The 14885-nt window shown below is 52.3% G+C and overlaps 1 protein-coding gene across 10 annotated transcripts in view; it reads left to right on the top strand.

Moving 5' to 3' along the window:
• LOC122365529 (mitogen-activated protein kinase kinase kinase kinase 5-like) overlaps positions 1-14885 on the top strand; it is a 49948-nt gene that overhangs the window by 22546 nt on the left and 12517 nt on the right. For all 10 annotated transcript variants that reach the window (XM_043336811.1, XM_043336807.1, XM_043336809.1 and 7 more), the window contains 7 exons: positions 6194-6313; positions 7145-7311; positions 7836-8040; positions 8543-8673; positions 9538-9678; positions 10912-11049; positions 12426-12575. In XM_043336811.1, coding sequence (XP_043192746.1) covers positions 6194-6313; positions 7145-7311; positions 7836-8040; positions 8543-8673; positions 9538-9678; positions 10912-11049; positions 12426-12575 — 1052 coding nt within the window. The remainder of the gene's footprint in view (positions 1-6193; positions 6314-7144; positions 7312-7835; positions 8041-8542; positions 8674-9537; positions 9679-10911; positions 11050-12425; positions 12576-14885) is intronic.

Below are 14885 nucleotides of genomic sequence, written 5' to 3'. Positions count from 1 at the left end.
GTTGCAGTCAATAGAGAAGATTCGAGTCCCAAGATGCTACGCGTATCAGCAACACACCAAGAAAACAGTCACGAAGACGTTACACGTCTTCTGTGACGCCTCTGAGCGAGCCTTTGGGGCAGTCGCTTACCTCAGGCACGAATATGCAGACGGTGCTATCCACTGCTCCTTGATTATGAGCCGATGTAGGGTGGCGCCGCTAAAAAGGTTGACGATCGTCCGCCTAGAGATGCAAGCGGCGGTGCTGGCTGTGCGCTTGGCGGCCCAAGTAGCTCAGGAGCTGAACTTGAATGAAAGTGACACGGTCTTTTGGAGCGACAGCAAAGTCGTCCTCAGCTACATCGAGAACAACAGCAGGCGCTTCCACACGTTCGTTGCTAATCGTGTGGCCGAGATCCGTGACGTGTCTGAGCCCAGACAGTGGCGTCATGTGCCGTCCGAGCTCAACCCAGCAGACGACTGCTCGCGGGGATCGAAAGCCTCCGACCTGAAGAGAGACAGCCGATGGATAAGGGGACCCGACTTCTTGTGGCAGTCAGAAGATGCCTGGCCACCAGACCAGCAGCTGTCACTGAAAGATGAGGATCCAGAGCTTAAGACAGTGATGGTCACACAACACAGCACCCGGCTGGCCACCCTTACCCTGCCTGACCCACAACGGTTCTCTAAATGGGTCCGCTACCAAAGAACTGTCGCCTGGATTCTGCGATTCACGAGGAACATGTTGAGAGTGCTGAAGTCTCAGGTCGCACAGCCAAACGCCCTCGAGCGGGAGCCACTATCTGCCGAGGAGCTACATGAAGCTGAAAACATGGCGGTGCGAAGTGCCCAACGGCAGGCATTCGCCCAAGAGATTGAGGCACTGAACGAAGGTAAGGAGCTCCCTTCGTCAAGCAGTCTTCTGCAGCTGACTCCAATGCTAGACTCAGAGGGGCTGTTACGAGTCGGCGGACGGCTATCTAATGCTCCTGTGCCAGAAGAGACCCGCCACCCTGTTATCCTCCCGAGAAGTAGCTGCATCTCGAGGCTCATCATCGACGCAGTTCATCGACGACTGATGCACGCGGGAACCGAACATGTCCTAAATGAGCTCCGTCAGGCCTACTGGGTGCCGCGCGCCCGGCAAGAAGTCAAGAAGGTAGTGGCTGACTGCCCTCTTTGCCGACGACGCCGAGCTAAGCCGTGTCAGCCCCGCATGGCCGACTTGCCGACCGCACGTTTCGACACGAAGTACGCCTTCAGTTCAATTGGGCTCGACTTCTTCGGTCCTCTAAAGATCAAGGTGCATGGAGGACGAATCGAGAAGAAGTGGTGTATGCTGGTCACGTGCCTCTCCACGCGCGGGGTCCATCTGGAGCTGACATCCTCCCTGAGTACCGACAGCTTCCTGATGGCCTTCCGCAGGTATATCGCACGACGTGGACCGCCATCAGACGTCTTCTGTGACAACGGATCGTGTCTGCGGGCTGGAGAGAAAGAGCTACGCCAGCTGCTGCGACAATGGAACCAGCAGACTATCAGCGATGAGCTCACTCAACGCGATATCCGGTGGCATTTTAACCCACCGGCTGCCTGTGATATGGGCGGCGCCTGGGAACGGATGGTGGGGACTGTCAAACGCGCGCTGAGAGCTGTCCTCGGGCGGCTGCTTGTCTCCGAGGAAGTACTGCACACTGTTCTGACTGAAGTGGAAGCAGTCGTCAACAGCCGCCCACTCACGCACGTGTCGACAGACCCGAACAGTTTGGAGGCACTGACGCCCAATCATCTGCTGTTGGGGCGTCCGGTCAGGCGTCTGCCTCCAGGATTGTTCCGAGACGAAGAGAGCTGCTCTACACGAGTTTGGCGGCAGAGCCAGGCGCTAACAGACCAGTTCTGGCGGAGATGGCTTCGAGAGTATCTACCAGGACTGGCATGCCGACCGAAGTGGAGATCGGAAAGTCGCAGCCTGGCAGTGGGGGATCTCGTCCTCATCGTGGAGAACGGCAGCCCGCGCGGCCAGTGGCCCCTGGGACGCGTGACCGAGACAGTTCCTGGGCCTGATGGCCGCGTCCGGTCGGCGCGCGTACTGGTCCGTGGAGGAGAAGTGCACCGCCCCGCCCGGCGGCTCTGCCTGCTGGAGGAGGCGCTCGGATCATGAGCTCGTGTGCGCCTGGTCCGCTCCGTTGGCGGGGGGAGGGTGTTATTTCTTAAAGTGTCAATTAATTATCCCTATGAGGAGGATCCGTGCAGATTTCACATGAAATCCAACAATGATGGAAAATTATGAAAATGTAGAACAGTCTGGGTGAATGATGGATGAGGTGAAACGAGGTGAAAAAGAGGTGAATTTGTATCGACACTTGGCTTATAGTTTTACGAATTTCGAATACAGTCATTTAAAGTAACTGGTCCCTTTTACGATACCCGGCAAGAACAATCGTTAACAATGTTATTGACGTAACAACCGGGGCCCTGGCTTTGGGCGCGGTCTACCGCACCACCTATCAGGCGTGTTCGAAACCGCAGGAGATGATGATGAACGGTTTTATCGAAACTTGATTGGATGATCATGAGCCTATCGGTAATAGCGATTTCAGTGCGTGCATTTATTGTTAATAGTGGTGTGAAATGTGGTTGGGGTACGACCGACAACCCGTCGGGGCGAATTTCGCACTGGGGTACTCAAAATTTGAAGAATTTAAGACGTTTCCATGAGTTTTTAAGGTATGGATAAGTTCTAAAAATCCGGTTCTCCTTATCTGGGCCATTAACTCCATACGGTCCAGGAAAGCTGGCACACTACCTTTAAGCGGTAGAAGACCACCCGACTACTATTGGTGTATTATACGCCAATCATTGATACCGTTGGCTCGCTACCTAAAACCCAAACGTTTAACATTTTGTCCCATTCATGACTCAAGTAGGTACCGATCGATGTTTGATTATGAGCTTTGCGCTGTGTACCTAGAGTGTGGTGTAAATGTGTGTACGATAAGACTATAATATGTGTCCGTGACGGGTTCGCTAACGACCAAGTATCACGTCATCAGTCACTGCCGCCTCCCCTCCCTCTCCTCCCCTCCCTGACCGTCGGCGGGGTGGCACTCTGTGCCAGGCGCGGCTGACGGTCCCTCACGTCAGACCCGGGGTGGTGACCCTCGCTTTGTCGATACGAACCTGCGTGGCAGTCTAATGTGAAAATCGCTACCGTTGCGGCTCACGTTAGGCCGGGGAAGGGGAACGCTAGATATTGCGGTCCATGAACGGCGTGGATTATCGGGGACATTGGATTTATTTTGGCACCAGGTGGTTGTAAATGTGTATCACCGAATAGTAGTGAATAGCTTACCTAATAGTGTACCATTCAATCGGAAAATGGTGAATCGCCTCGGACAAAGCCACCTACGCTCATGTTCGTATGGCTACTGATGCATAAGCTTAATAATGTGGGTGCACAAATGACATCAATCATTGCGTAATATTGTATCATAAGAATTTCGTTTCTCGTGCTTTCTTTGTAGCGGTAATAGCTAGGCATTGATCCAACTAAAAAAGGATCCGGCTCGACGCGCACTATTTTGTATTCTGCTACGTGGGAGGTTCTGGTAGCGTCATCACTCATTGTCGTAGGCCTGATCGTTACATTATTGCCCCTTTAACACCGCCTCATTTTGCGTCAGAAGTGTGTTTTGTCTGTTGCTAGATGTATTTCGCTATTTGGAGCCACAGGGTGAATGAATATGCACTTTTAACCCGCGCACCGACGGGGGGGGGGGGGCGGATATCCGCCCCCCCCCCCCGAGGTTTTTTTTTGTACGAAATTTGGTACGACTATTCCCTCATCAATTTTACACATGGTGTGCAAGTTTGAACCTCCTACCTTTTAAGGTCAGGTCACCAGGTCACTTTGAATGACCCAACCTCAAGTCACTTTTTTGCAACTTTGTCACCGTGCCAGAGCTACAGTAGATGTCGGAGGCCTTTGAAAGTCGCAGGATGTTATTAGGTCATTAGTAGCTACAATTGTATATCTCGGAATTTTGATATCGGTGACCTAAGGTCAGGTCAATTTCGCGACCTCCCCATTATAAGTCAATGGGGAAAAATCAACTCCCTGTTTTTACCACTAAAACGGGTCGGAATGGCCCCATATACCATACATGACTTCATATACGATCAACCTTCACTACCTTGAGGTCTGTTTTGCTGTTGGGCAGCTGTGAGGTCATGTGACGTCATCAAAGGTCACCAAAGGTTTTTGGCCAATAACTCCGTACAGGAACAAGATACAGACGCGTGGATGGTCTCATTGTGTTCAGCTCGTCAAGACGCATCGAATGATATACATGATGACCTCGAGGTCACGTGACCTGAGGTCAACCTTTGACCTTGACCTTTCGAGGTCAACATATATATCATTCGATGCGGATTGACGAGAGGATCACGATGCTGCCCTTAGTTTGTTCCTATCTTGACTAATTCGAAAGTTATTCGAGAAAAACTCTCCATATCCAGCGCCGCCATTTTGACTTTTTAGACCCCTGTGACGTCATCTTTGACCTGACCTGAAAATGACCTTAGTAAAAATTGTAGATCTTGACCGTGCGTATCCGATGCCGTTTACCGCTTGTCGCTATCTTGCTTCGTTCTTGAGATCTCAGGGGGGGGGGCGGTCATCCGCCCCCCCCCCCGTCGGTGCGAAGTTGGCGCAGACCCCCGTCGGTGCGCGGGTTAACAACAGTGCAGCGACGTGTTGATCAAATGGTAATCGGTCCCTTGCGGACCTCGCTGCTATAGTGCGGCCAAGTCGGCTGGATAGTGTGTTCTGCTACGTGTGTTACAACTTTTCGCTGATGTTTTATTCACGCTCTTTCGGTAAAATTGCAACCAATCCGAACTCCGACAACGCAGAACGCCGGTACTTTCAGAAAGAAAGGTGGTTTAGCGATCGCAGTCCGACTTTATGGGCGTCGATGACCTTTAACCCTCGCCGGCCGAGGGGGGGGACGGGTGCCGCCGCCCCCCCATAGGGTTTTTTTTTTTCGCGATAGCTCCGAACACGCTAGCGATAGAGAGCTGAAACTTGGCATACCTGACCTTTGATACAAGCCGAATCTTTTGACACCAACCGCATTTTTGGGTCAGGTCAGGTCACTGACCTATGACGTCATAAGTGAACCTCTGCACGGTCTTCAGATGTCGCAACTTCGCAACGCCCTCACTGCCACAGGAGATGTCACAGGGAAATAAAACTTGCAGGATCTAGTATCCATTATGAGTCTCACAACTTGTATATCTCGGATTTTTCCTAAGGGTCATATCAGATCAGGTCATTTTCGTGACCTCACCATTATAAGTCAATGGGGAAAAATGAAAACTGCTATTCTGGCGCCGGGAACGATCTCTAACTATATCAAACACACAGAATCGTGATTTGATGCACTCCTTGCAAGGTTAGATGCGTCACTTTTGCAATGTTGACCTTACGTGATGTCATTTATGACGTCATCAAGGTCATATTAGTTTTTCGTCAATAACTCTTGATCAAATTGAGCTAGCGAGGCGGGAAAGCCACCAATGGACTCAGGAAGACCTGCCGAATCGAATGATATGCGACATGACCTTTTTCGACCATCTTCGTGACCTGGAGGTGCTGACCTGACCTTGACCTGAGGTCAACACCCTAAGTTGACCTGACCAGAACAAAAAGTATATTATTCAACGCGCCTGAGCGAGGCGAACACGATGCTGCCAAAATCGTGGCCCTGCGGCCGTTTATTGCGAAGTTATTCACCAAAAACTGAACCGTACCTTGGGGCACTTGAGCTGACCTCGAAGGTCACCGGTTGACCTAGGACCTTAAAATTGGGTACCAATATCTGCGTCTCGTAACGGCGCACACGCTCGTTTTTCCGCGACGCGCTAGCTCCACCAGGGGCGAAACGGCGAGGGGGGGGGGTCGTACCCCCCCCCCCCCCTCGGCCGGCGCGTATGTAGAAAACCAATAGGTCCGGCGAGGGTTAAAGTCCGAGCGTCCTTAAATCATAAAGCATAATTCAGTTGTGAAATTTGTTATAATTGAGCGGTTGTCCGTATAATTACCCCTTACGTATGGCGTCACTTCCCGCAGCTAGCTGCATTAGCTGATTGCAGACGCTCCACACGGACTCTTTGCGGGGACTCGGCTGACCTGACCCGGCGATGCCCTCAGGCGACTCGACCCTGCGGCGGCGGCACAGCCTCTCCGGTCGGGACGAGCCGGCCACTGATCCGACGGGCACTCTGACCGCGGGCCACCGTACCCGGTCACTCTCCGACAGCGAGGCCACAGGTGGGACAGCACGGGGTGGGACAGACTGTAGGTGGGACAGCCCGGGGTGGGACAGACCGGGGTGGGACAGCCCACAGGTGGGACAGCCCACAGGTGGGACAGACTGTAGGTGGGACAGCCCGCGGTGGGACAGACTGTAGGTGGGACAGCCCGGGTTGGGACAGCTCACACCTGTGGGACAGCCCGAGGTGGGACAGCACGGGGTGGGACAGACTGAAGGTGGGACAGACTGTAGGTGGGACAGACTGTAGGTGGAACAGACTGTAGGTGGGACAGCCCGGGGTGGGACAGCCCACAGGTGGGACAGTCCGGGGTGGGACATACTGTAGGTGGGACAGACTGTAGGTGGGACAGCCCGGGGTGGGACAGCTCACACCTGTGGGACAGCCCGAGGTGGAACAGCACGGGGTGAGACAGCATGGGGTGGGACAGACTGTAGGTGGGACAGCCCACAGGTGGGACGGCGCTGACCAGACTCGGCTCTGACCTGACTCAGTTTTAACCTGACTCCGACGCCACCCCGACCGGACTCGGTGCCTGCTCTTGTCTTGGGTTTACCCTGTCGGTGACAATTTATCATCGCTCCAGTAGCTGCCAAGCTGGTCAAGGAATGGTAGTCTCCCAACACATATGATCTACATAACAAATGACCATTTAAGATTGAGTTTAAAATTTCGTAAGCCTGTTTCATATGAAATTTAAAAGCCTTGAACTATTCCGGTAATTTATTTGATTCTGAAAACAACGTAAGATAATATAAACGTCGTGAAACACCCATGGAAGTGTGACCCATATGACCTGTCACAACTCCATGACCCCCTCCCTCTGCAGCAGCGAACGGGGCCGACGCGGCAGCCGCCGACGGCGAGGCGGGCCCCTCTTCACCGGTGCCGCCGCCGCGCCGACGAGAGAAGTTCCGCAAGGCGACGCCACCGCGGCCCGTGTCCAACGGGCTGCCTCCCACTCCCAAAGTGCACATGGGCGCCTGCTTCTCAAAGGTGGGTCACAATCAACGGCCCGATATGGGCGCCCGCTTCTCAAAGGTGGGTGATGCGTTACCGCATGGACTCTTGCCTTTCACAGTTGTCTCGTTAGTCACCACGTGGGCACCTGCTTATCAAAAATAAGTCAATAGGCTATGTCACGTCATGTATGCTCACGAGGGAAGAACTGTTTGTTACATAATCCGACTGGGCTATTAGGTATGCACGAATTGATTGCTCAGTTGTGTTGTTGTCGAGAGTTTAGCTCTGATAGCTCGGCTCACCGAGTGGTGAAACCCGCTCAGACCCCGTGCTCTGTGGACACAGCGTTCAGTAGGTGATACTTGTATCAGTTACCACGTGGATGAAACTGCCATGTTTTAATGATTGTCATAAACCTAAATCCTGAGAGCCGCACCTACATTCGATAACGCTGTCTGACTTATCGATATGGCTCAAAGCGCAGAGTGACCCAGCGTCCAACCGCTAGCCGTGCCTGCTATAAATGTAACCCCTAACCTAGCGGCTACCGTCTACAGGTGTTTAACGGCTGTCCGCTGCACATTCTGTGCACCACCACCTGGGTGCACCCGCTCACCCACGACCAGCACATCCTGCTGGGTGCCGCCGAGGGTGTCTACACGCTCAACCTGAACCAGCTACACGAAGCCACCATGGAGCAGCTGTTCAACCGGCGCACCACCTGGATGGTCGTGGTGAAAGACACCCTGATGAGCGTCTCAGGTCGGTGTCCCCTACCCTCCCCTCCCTCCGCGGGGATGAGGGATGAGGGGAGTCGGGCGCTGGTTTGGGGGGGGGGGGGGGAATAGGTGAATATTGGGTGTATTGGGGATTATTGGTGTGCCACGCTGTCCTCAGGGCAGGACACTTTTTGATATCGACCTCGGTTTACCGCTTTGTTTCGTGCGTCCGTATTTGTCCCCATTTGAAGTTGTTTGTTTGGACAGGAATTTATATTTTTAAGCATTTTTATTACTTTTTTGACCTACATAAATGAACCGGAAGTTTGATGACAACCACATGCTTGAAACATGATGGCTTCACTGATGAGGTAATTGTGGGTGGTGGCTCGCAGGGTCCCAACCAACAATGGCGAGTCAGCACAAGTCCTAATTAAACGCGAATAAAAGTGCTGATGGCACTGTCCACTGGTGCGCTGTGTATGTTCAATGTGTGTGCCCGTCTGTCTGCAATTTTGCACATGAGTATTTGCTCCGTTTCACAGGTCTGAAGAACCCGTGTCTCTACCGTCACGACCTGCTAGCGCTCCATTCGCGGCAGCTGAACCGGTTTTCACTGAACGTGAACAAAATCCCGGAGAAGCTGGTACCGAGGAAGTTCGCCATGACGACAAAGGTGAGCTCTGCCAGCAGCCTGGCGCCGCAAACTCACCATGGCGTCTGTCGCTGTGCAGGGATGACGTATTGTGTGCTTAAGTGCTTAGACGTTCTCTTTGCCCTCGTGTCAAAAAGTTGAATTGATCAAACAGTGACATAAGACCAAACCTTTGTTACTCGTTGATCCTGATAAATATCGAGTGGAATAGCCCGGTATCTCCCGACCCACCGTGGACGTTGGCGGCTACTGACGTGTCGCTATGGGTCGATATGCTGCTCCCACTGCCATCACTCAGGGCCCGCCGTGTCCCACTGCGTGTCACATTCAATATTCACAACACTACCCATACGGTGTGTGACCGTGCTATGTCACGTGACTCTTTACCTACCCACGGCGGTGTGACCTAGAGTATCGGCTCACATGGTCACGTGTTCGATTGCCTGTACTGTGATCGGTTGTTCCTGGATCACCATGGTGCAGCACAAGAGTTGTTGTTGGGGGCCTGGTCAGGTGTTTCGGCTCGTCTAGGCTGTAATGAGCTGAGTTCTTAAGTTTATTGCATGGTTAGCAGTTGATTTAGTTTTTTTTTCGCTGACTCTGGACTCTACCCAGATATCAGACTGTAAAAATTTCATCAACAATTTCGCCACGTCCGAAGCGGGTGGCTTATCATCGCTCTAGTACAGAGTAAACAAGCTAAGCTGAGCTGTGGTTCCCCGTAGACGAGCCTCCAATTACGCTCCCCTGCACACCAGCCTCCATTGCCCCCACCCCTCCTCACACCAGCCTCCAATTACCCTCCCCTGCACACCAGCCTCCATTGCCCCCACCCCTCCTCACACCAGCCCCCATTGACCCCCACCTCCCTCTCCGTGCTGACAGGTACCGGATACCAAAGGCTGTGAGCGCTGCTGCATGGGTCGTAACCCGTTCAACGGCTACAAGTACCTGTGTGGCGCGGTGCCGTCGGGAATTTTCCTGATGCAGTGGTACGATCCGCTCAACAAGTTTCTGCTTCTGAAGGTGAGAGAGAGAGAGGGAGAGAGAGAGAGAGAGAGAGAGAGAGAGAGAGAGAGAGAGAGAGAGAGAGAGAGAGAGAGAGAGAGAGAGAGAGAGAGAGAGAGAGGGGGAGGTAGGGGGCTGGGGAAACGGATGGTAAGAGATTGAAAAGATGAGGGCTGCCGAAGGAAGGTTTGGAAGAGAGGAAGACATCGGAGAGTTAGTGAAGAGGGGGAGGGAGGGATGTATTGTCGGTAGTCGGCAGGGAGATTTATAGAGTTTGTATCTAGGGGTTGTTCGATGTTATTGGGGTAACCGTATGCTCGTGCTTAGTTGAATGTCAGAAAAATACTGACTCATTCTTGGCTGGCGATGATCACATCATTCATGGTGCAGTGAAGTCCAAACTCCGAATCATAATCGTCGTGTTTGAAATTCTGGCCCGATAGCATTAATAAGAATATTACCCGGGCTGCTTTTCGAAACGCTGCTTCTTTGTTTGCTAAACAATCATTGTGTTTCAGTATGCTAGATAAATACTATGTAGCCATTTACTGTTCATGCGGAGCCAACACTGGTCAAGAGTATTTGATATAACCGATTAGATTCTAACAAAAGGCTTGCTGTCCTGATGTCGGGGTGGCATGACTGTGTCTTGTATTGAGTGATTCGCTGAAAAAAGGTGGGGCATGCTCCTTGCACGTGTGCCTTGTTGCTAAGTGGCTCGTTTGAAACGAGATCTGTTAGTTGACTCATGTGATATTGGTTTTGAATTAGGAATGTATCTTAGTAAAGTGCTGTTTTCAACGCAAAAATTACTTTTGAACTCTCCTTTCAAGTAACCGAGCGTACACAATTCGTACCTTTCCTTTCTTTCTCTGTCCCGTCGGCAGCTGATTTTAGAGCTAACAACAAACACGAACTTTGCATAGTGTTTATTTCCGCGCAATCACAAACCCAGTACCTACATGAGTTTGTGGGCCCGATTTCTACCGGCACTGTCCGTGATCCCATTTTGACTCCTCCCGGCGATCGACGTACGTACGTGGTTCTCAGTCGACTAGCGGACACCCCATGACTGCTGAGCGGGCGCCCTGCGTGGACTGAGCGGACGTCCTGTGAAGACTGAGCGGAAGCCCTGTGCCTTGCCTAAGGGCATAAAGGGACTGTGCCCTTTGCCAGTCTACCGGTTGCGCCATGTGCGTGTCTTCTGAGCGGGGGTCCTTCGCTAACTGACCCCCCCCCCCGTGTTGCCAGCACCACGAGTGTTACGTACCCAGTGAGCTGCGAGTGTTCGAGATGGTCATCACCCCCGACATGGAGTACCCGCTCATCTGCGTGGACGTTCGCCGCGGCTACGAGCCCGGCACGCTGCAGCTCGATATGATTAACCTGGTGAGTGGGACGGCGGGCCGGCGGCTATGGCTCAGAGGTGTGCTCCGTAGGCTTTGTAACACCTTGTGTTTGTTTTTGGGAGGGGGGGGGCGGTTCTGCAATATTATTTTGACTGTGCAATGAGCTATAGATCGCAGCGTGGAGTTTTCGACTACAATCGTGACGAGTTTTGCTTCATGGGCGCGAATGTTTGTTCATAACGGTGGTGACCTATTTGCTAGTGAGGAGATTGTCCCGCTCAGCGTGCTATGTACCGTGACTTCAGTGCACAGTTAGGTCGTCACGTTGTAATCAGAGATGCAGCGCCTCACATAAAAGACCATTATTGATTTCACGCCGGCACAGCCCTACTGATAGTAAGCCAGTGATTACCATAGTTCTGATGACCGTCATGGTCCGTCAGACCGTTAGACCGTCACGGTCCCCAGGCTGCAAACGTTTGATAATCCCCGGAACGGAACCGTTTTATCTTTACAGACAGTCTTTTGTTTATTACCTGCTTACGTAATGCTTGCATAATGGCGGTATACAGTACACATTACATAATGCACACCTATCCCATCGCATCCGTTGTCATTGAAAGAATGCCCCCACGGGGCGATTCAACTTCCGGAAGAACAAAAAATGTTGTGGTGGTGGGCGGGGGTGATGTGCTATGTTTGACAAGTGCGGATACGCGAACACATCCAAACTGCGCGTAGTTGTACTGGCATGACTGGCGTGACTGATAAACCGGAGGCCTGCCCGAATGACGGGTGACCTTTACTGTTCCGGTCCATTTCGTCTGACAATGAATATCACGCTGTACAGTCATGCAATATCCAAATGGTGTGGTTATTGAAGTTTCGCTTGCTGTCACACGTATGCAGTTATATCAGCTCTGTTATTGCACCGATGTCGTAACATCGGTGTGATCGTACGTGTAATGTGTTCCGTTAAGTGACAGAGAGTGACTTGGGTTTCGAGCACGTTTTAATTTGTCCCTCGTAAAAGGCATTATCGCTGACATGAATGTCAACATTTCATACCACAATTATCACTTTAGACTTCTATTTCAAGCGGACCTGTCAATCTGTTAAGTATTTCGAACCACATTGATAAAAATCCCCCAAACACTGTTCAGACGACTCCCTCCCTGTCTATCTGTCTGTCTGTCTGTTTATCAGCCTGTCTGTGACGCCGCCCGCTCCCCCAGAACACGGCCAGCTCGTGGTTCCTCCAGCCTGTCTGTGACGCCGCGTCCTCCCCCAGAACTTGGGGACACAGAGGGACCGCTCCCAGACGACCCCAGCCTGTCTTTGACGCCGCGCGCTCCCCCAGAACACGGCCAGCTCGTGGTTCCTCCAGCCTGTCTCTGACGCCGCGCGCTCCCCCAGAACACGGCCAGCTCGTGGTTCCCCGGCTGTGAGTTGGAGGACATGGACGGCACGGCCACCGTGGTGCGCGCCGCCGAGAGGCTGAACGTGCAGGCCGTCACGCAGCTGGAGCGGGATGCTGTGCTCGTGGCGTACGATAACATCGTCCAGGTGGGTGGCCGAGGGGAGCGGAGGTTGGCCGGACGCTGCCGTGATACGCCGGGAGAGAGATACTAGGGTCAGAAAATCGGGCCGGCCTGGTGATACAATTAGATGCCGATCTGGCTTTCTCCCTTTCTCCCTATGTGCATATGAAAGGGTGCCTGACACTGCCTATCGCCGGGGCAGCATTACTTTTATGTGTTATACACTTTTCACTTCCTAGTTGCATTGCCATTAGAGCAGGTGCGTTGAATAGTTTAGGAACAAGGGATCACCTCCATCCAGTGTTTCATTTTTCAGCCTTTTTGGTGGCAAATCACACCTAATGGGGAAAATATTTTCATCTCTAAAATATGAATGACCAACTTTACTTCATCTCTGAAAAGAGTTTCATGTATTCCCAACAGCCAGTTCACTTGTCACTTGACAGTTGATGCACCCACATCCTTTTGTTCCACACCCTGTCAAGATCCTGACATGAAATCCTGGTTTATCAGTTAGCATAAAAATTGGCATTAAACCATTTTGCAAAAATACTGCAGCTATTTACTTTCTTTTTTTTTTCATCCTAAGATTTTTTTTCTTCATCGGCACACCCAACCAATATCCAATTTTAGAACACTGCCTCCATCATATTATGGCATTCACTTATCGCACATATGCATATGCTGGTGAGCCACTAGCCCGGTCCCGTAAGGCTTTACAGGACACACTACGCCACCACAGCATTTCCAGCAGCTCAGTCTGCCACCCCCCCCCCCCCCCCTCCCGAGGGTAGAGGGAACGGTCTGCTGTTCGTGACGGTTGATCCCCGGCCGGCTGACGACTGTCAGACTGCCGACAGGACTCTGTCAAACTGTGGGTGACGGATGTCTGGCCGGCCGGCAGGCACTGTGTTAGGTGTGGGACGAACGGGGTCAGGCGCTGAGGTGGAACGAGGCGTAAATTCCGCCGACTCTCTCTCTCTCTCTCTCTCTCTCTCTCTCTCTCTCTCTCTCTCTCTCTCTCTCTCTCTCTCTCTCTCTCTCTCTCTCTCTCTCTCTCTCTCTCTCTCTCTCTCTCCCTGCCTCCCTAGTCCCTCATACCCTTTCCTCATCAAATTTACAGGATTCGCGGACAGGCAGCGTCTCTGCTATCGCCCAGATAATATGCATGTTTGGTCGATAGCCGATAAGCGTGTCTACCGACGTGGCTTATGACCTCAGTTACAAAGCCGATATTCGTCCTATGGGGCGGAATATGAAGGAAACGGATGCCGCCCGCCCCGACATACAGCAAGCGGTGCATGTCGCAAGCAAGTCCAGTAGTAAATGGAATGCAATTAGCAAAAGCGTTGAGCCATTTCCTACATTCGCTATAGTGAATGCGTGAACTACTACGGCCATGGCTTCTGCCGTTACGGCAAAGCGGCAACGGTTGATGGTAAAGAGCCAGCTTATCATTCTGTTGGCGGCTCAGACTGCGACGTAGTATGCCAACCCACATCCATTGCTGAAGGAGGTCGGACCGTCGTTACTGCGACATAAGTACCAAACGGCCCCGCTGGAGCCCCGCTGACCGGGGCTGGGGCATCGCTCCGTCTACCGAAGAGGGTATGCAGGACGAGCAGCGGCTCAACAGGTGGCGACCGCTACATCGCCTCAATCGTTCCTGAAGTGACACTACAACATACACAATAACATTGTCCGGTCATAGCGTCATGACCACCTGTGGCGTCACGGTCTGAGGTCACAGCCGCGTCACGCTACGGGCGTCACGTGACGGACAGGCGGCTCGGCGCCGGAGGTTTTGTGCCCCGCGGAGGAACGGCCTGGTGCTGAGCGTTTTTCCGGGATTGATACTCCCGGATGTTTGTGCATACCGATGGTGGCTAGTTTTGTTTTGTCGATGTGTCGTTGTGGGTGCGGCGAGGTGCTGGCTGTGGAAGAGTAATGCATTACAGAGTTGGTAGTTGCCGAGAACACAATTGGAAGACAGCGACGTGTAAACGCTTTCCGGGCGTGTTGGTGCGATACACTTTGGTATCGCGTACTGTTGTATTATAGAATATTATATTATAGATTCTACCATGTTTTATATTATACAGCCATATTGTGTATTATTTAGCCGGTCCCGTAGCTCAGTCGGCAGAGCGTTGGTCTCCGCGTGGTGAGAGCACGTGTTCCCGGTTATAACAGTCCGGGTTCGAAGCGCGACGGGCGCTCGATGTTTATGAGCCTCCTGGCGGGTATGGTTGCGGCAGTAAGTACAGGCGCTACCTCATGCACATTATAGACGATTTCAAAGTGAACTCAAAACGCTTTTGGTCTCTGCTAAAAT

This window comes from Amphibalanus amphitrite, unplaced genomic scaffold, assembly GCF_019059575.1.
Source record: "Amphibalanus amphitrite isolate SeventyFive unplaced genomic scaffold, NRLGWU_Aamphi_draft 000746F_arrow, whole genome shotgun sequence".
In the NCBI taxonomy this organism is placed as follows: domain Eukaryota; kingdom Metazoa; phylum Arthropoda; class Thecostraca; order Balanomorpha; family Balanidae; genus Amphibalanus; species Amphibalanus amphitrite.
Note: the sequence above shows the minus strand (reverse complement) of the source record. Positions and strands in the feature narration are given on the sequence as shown.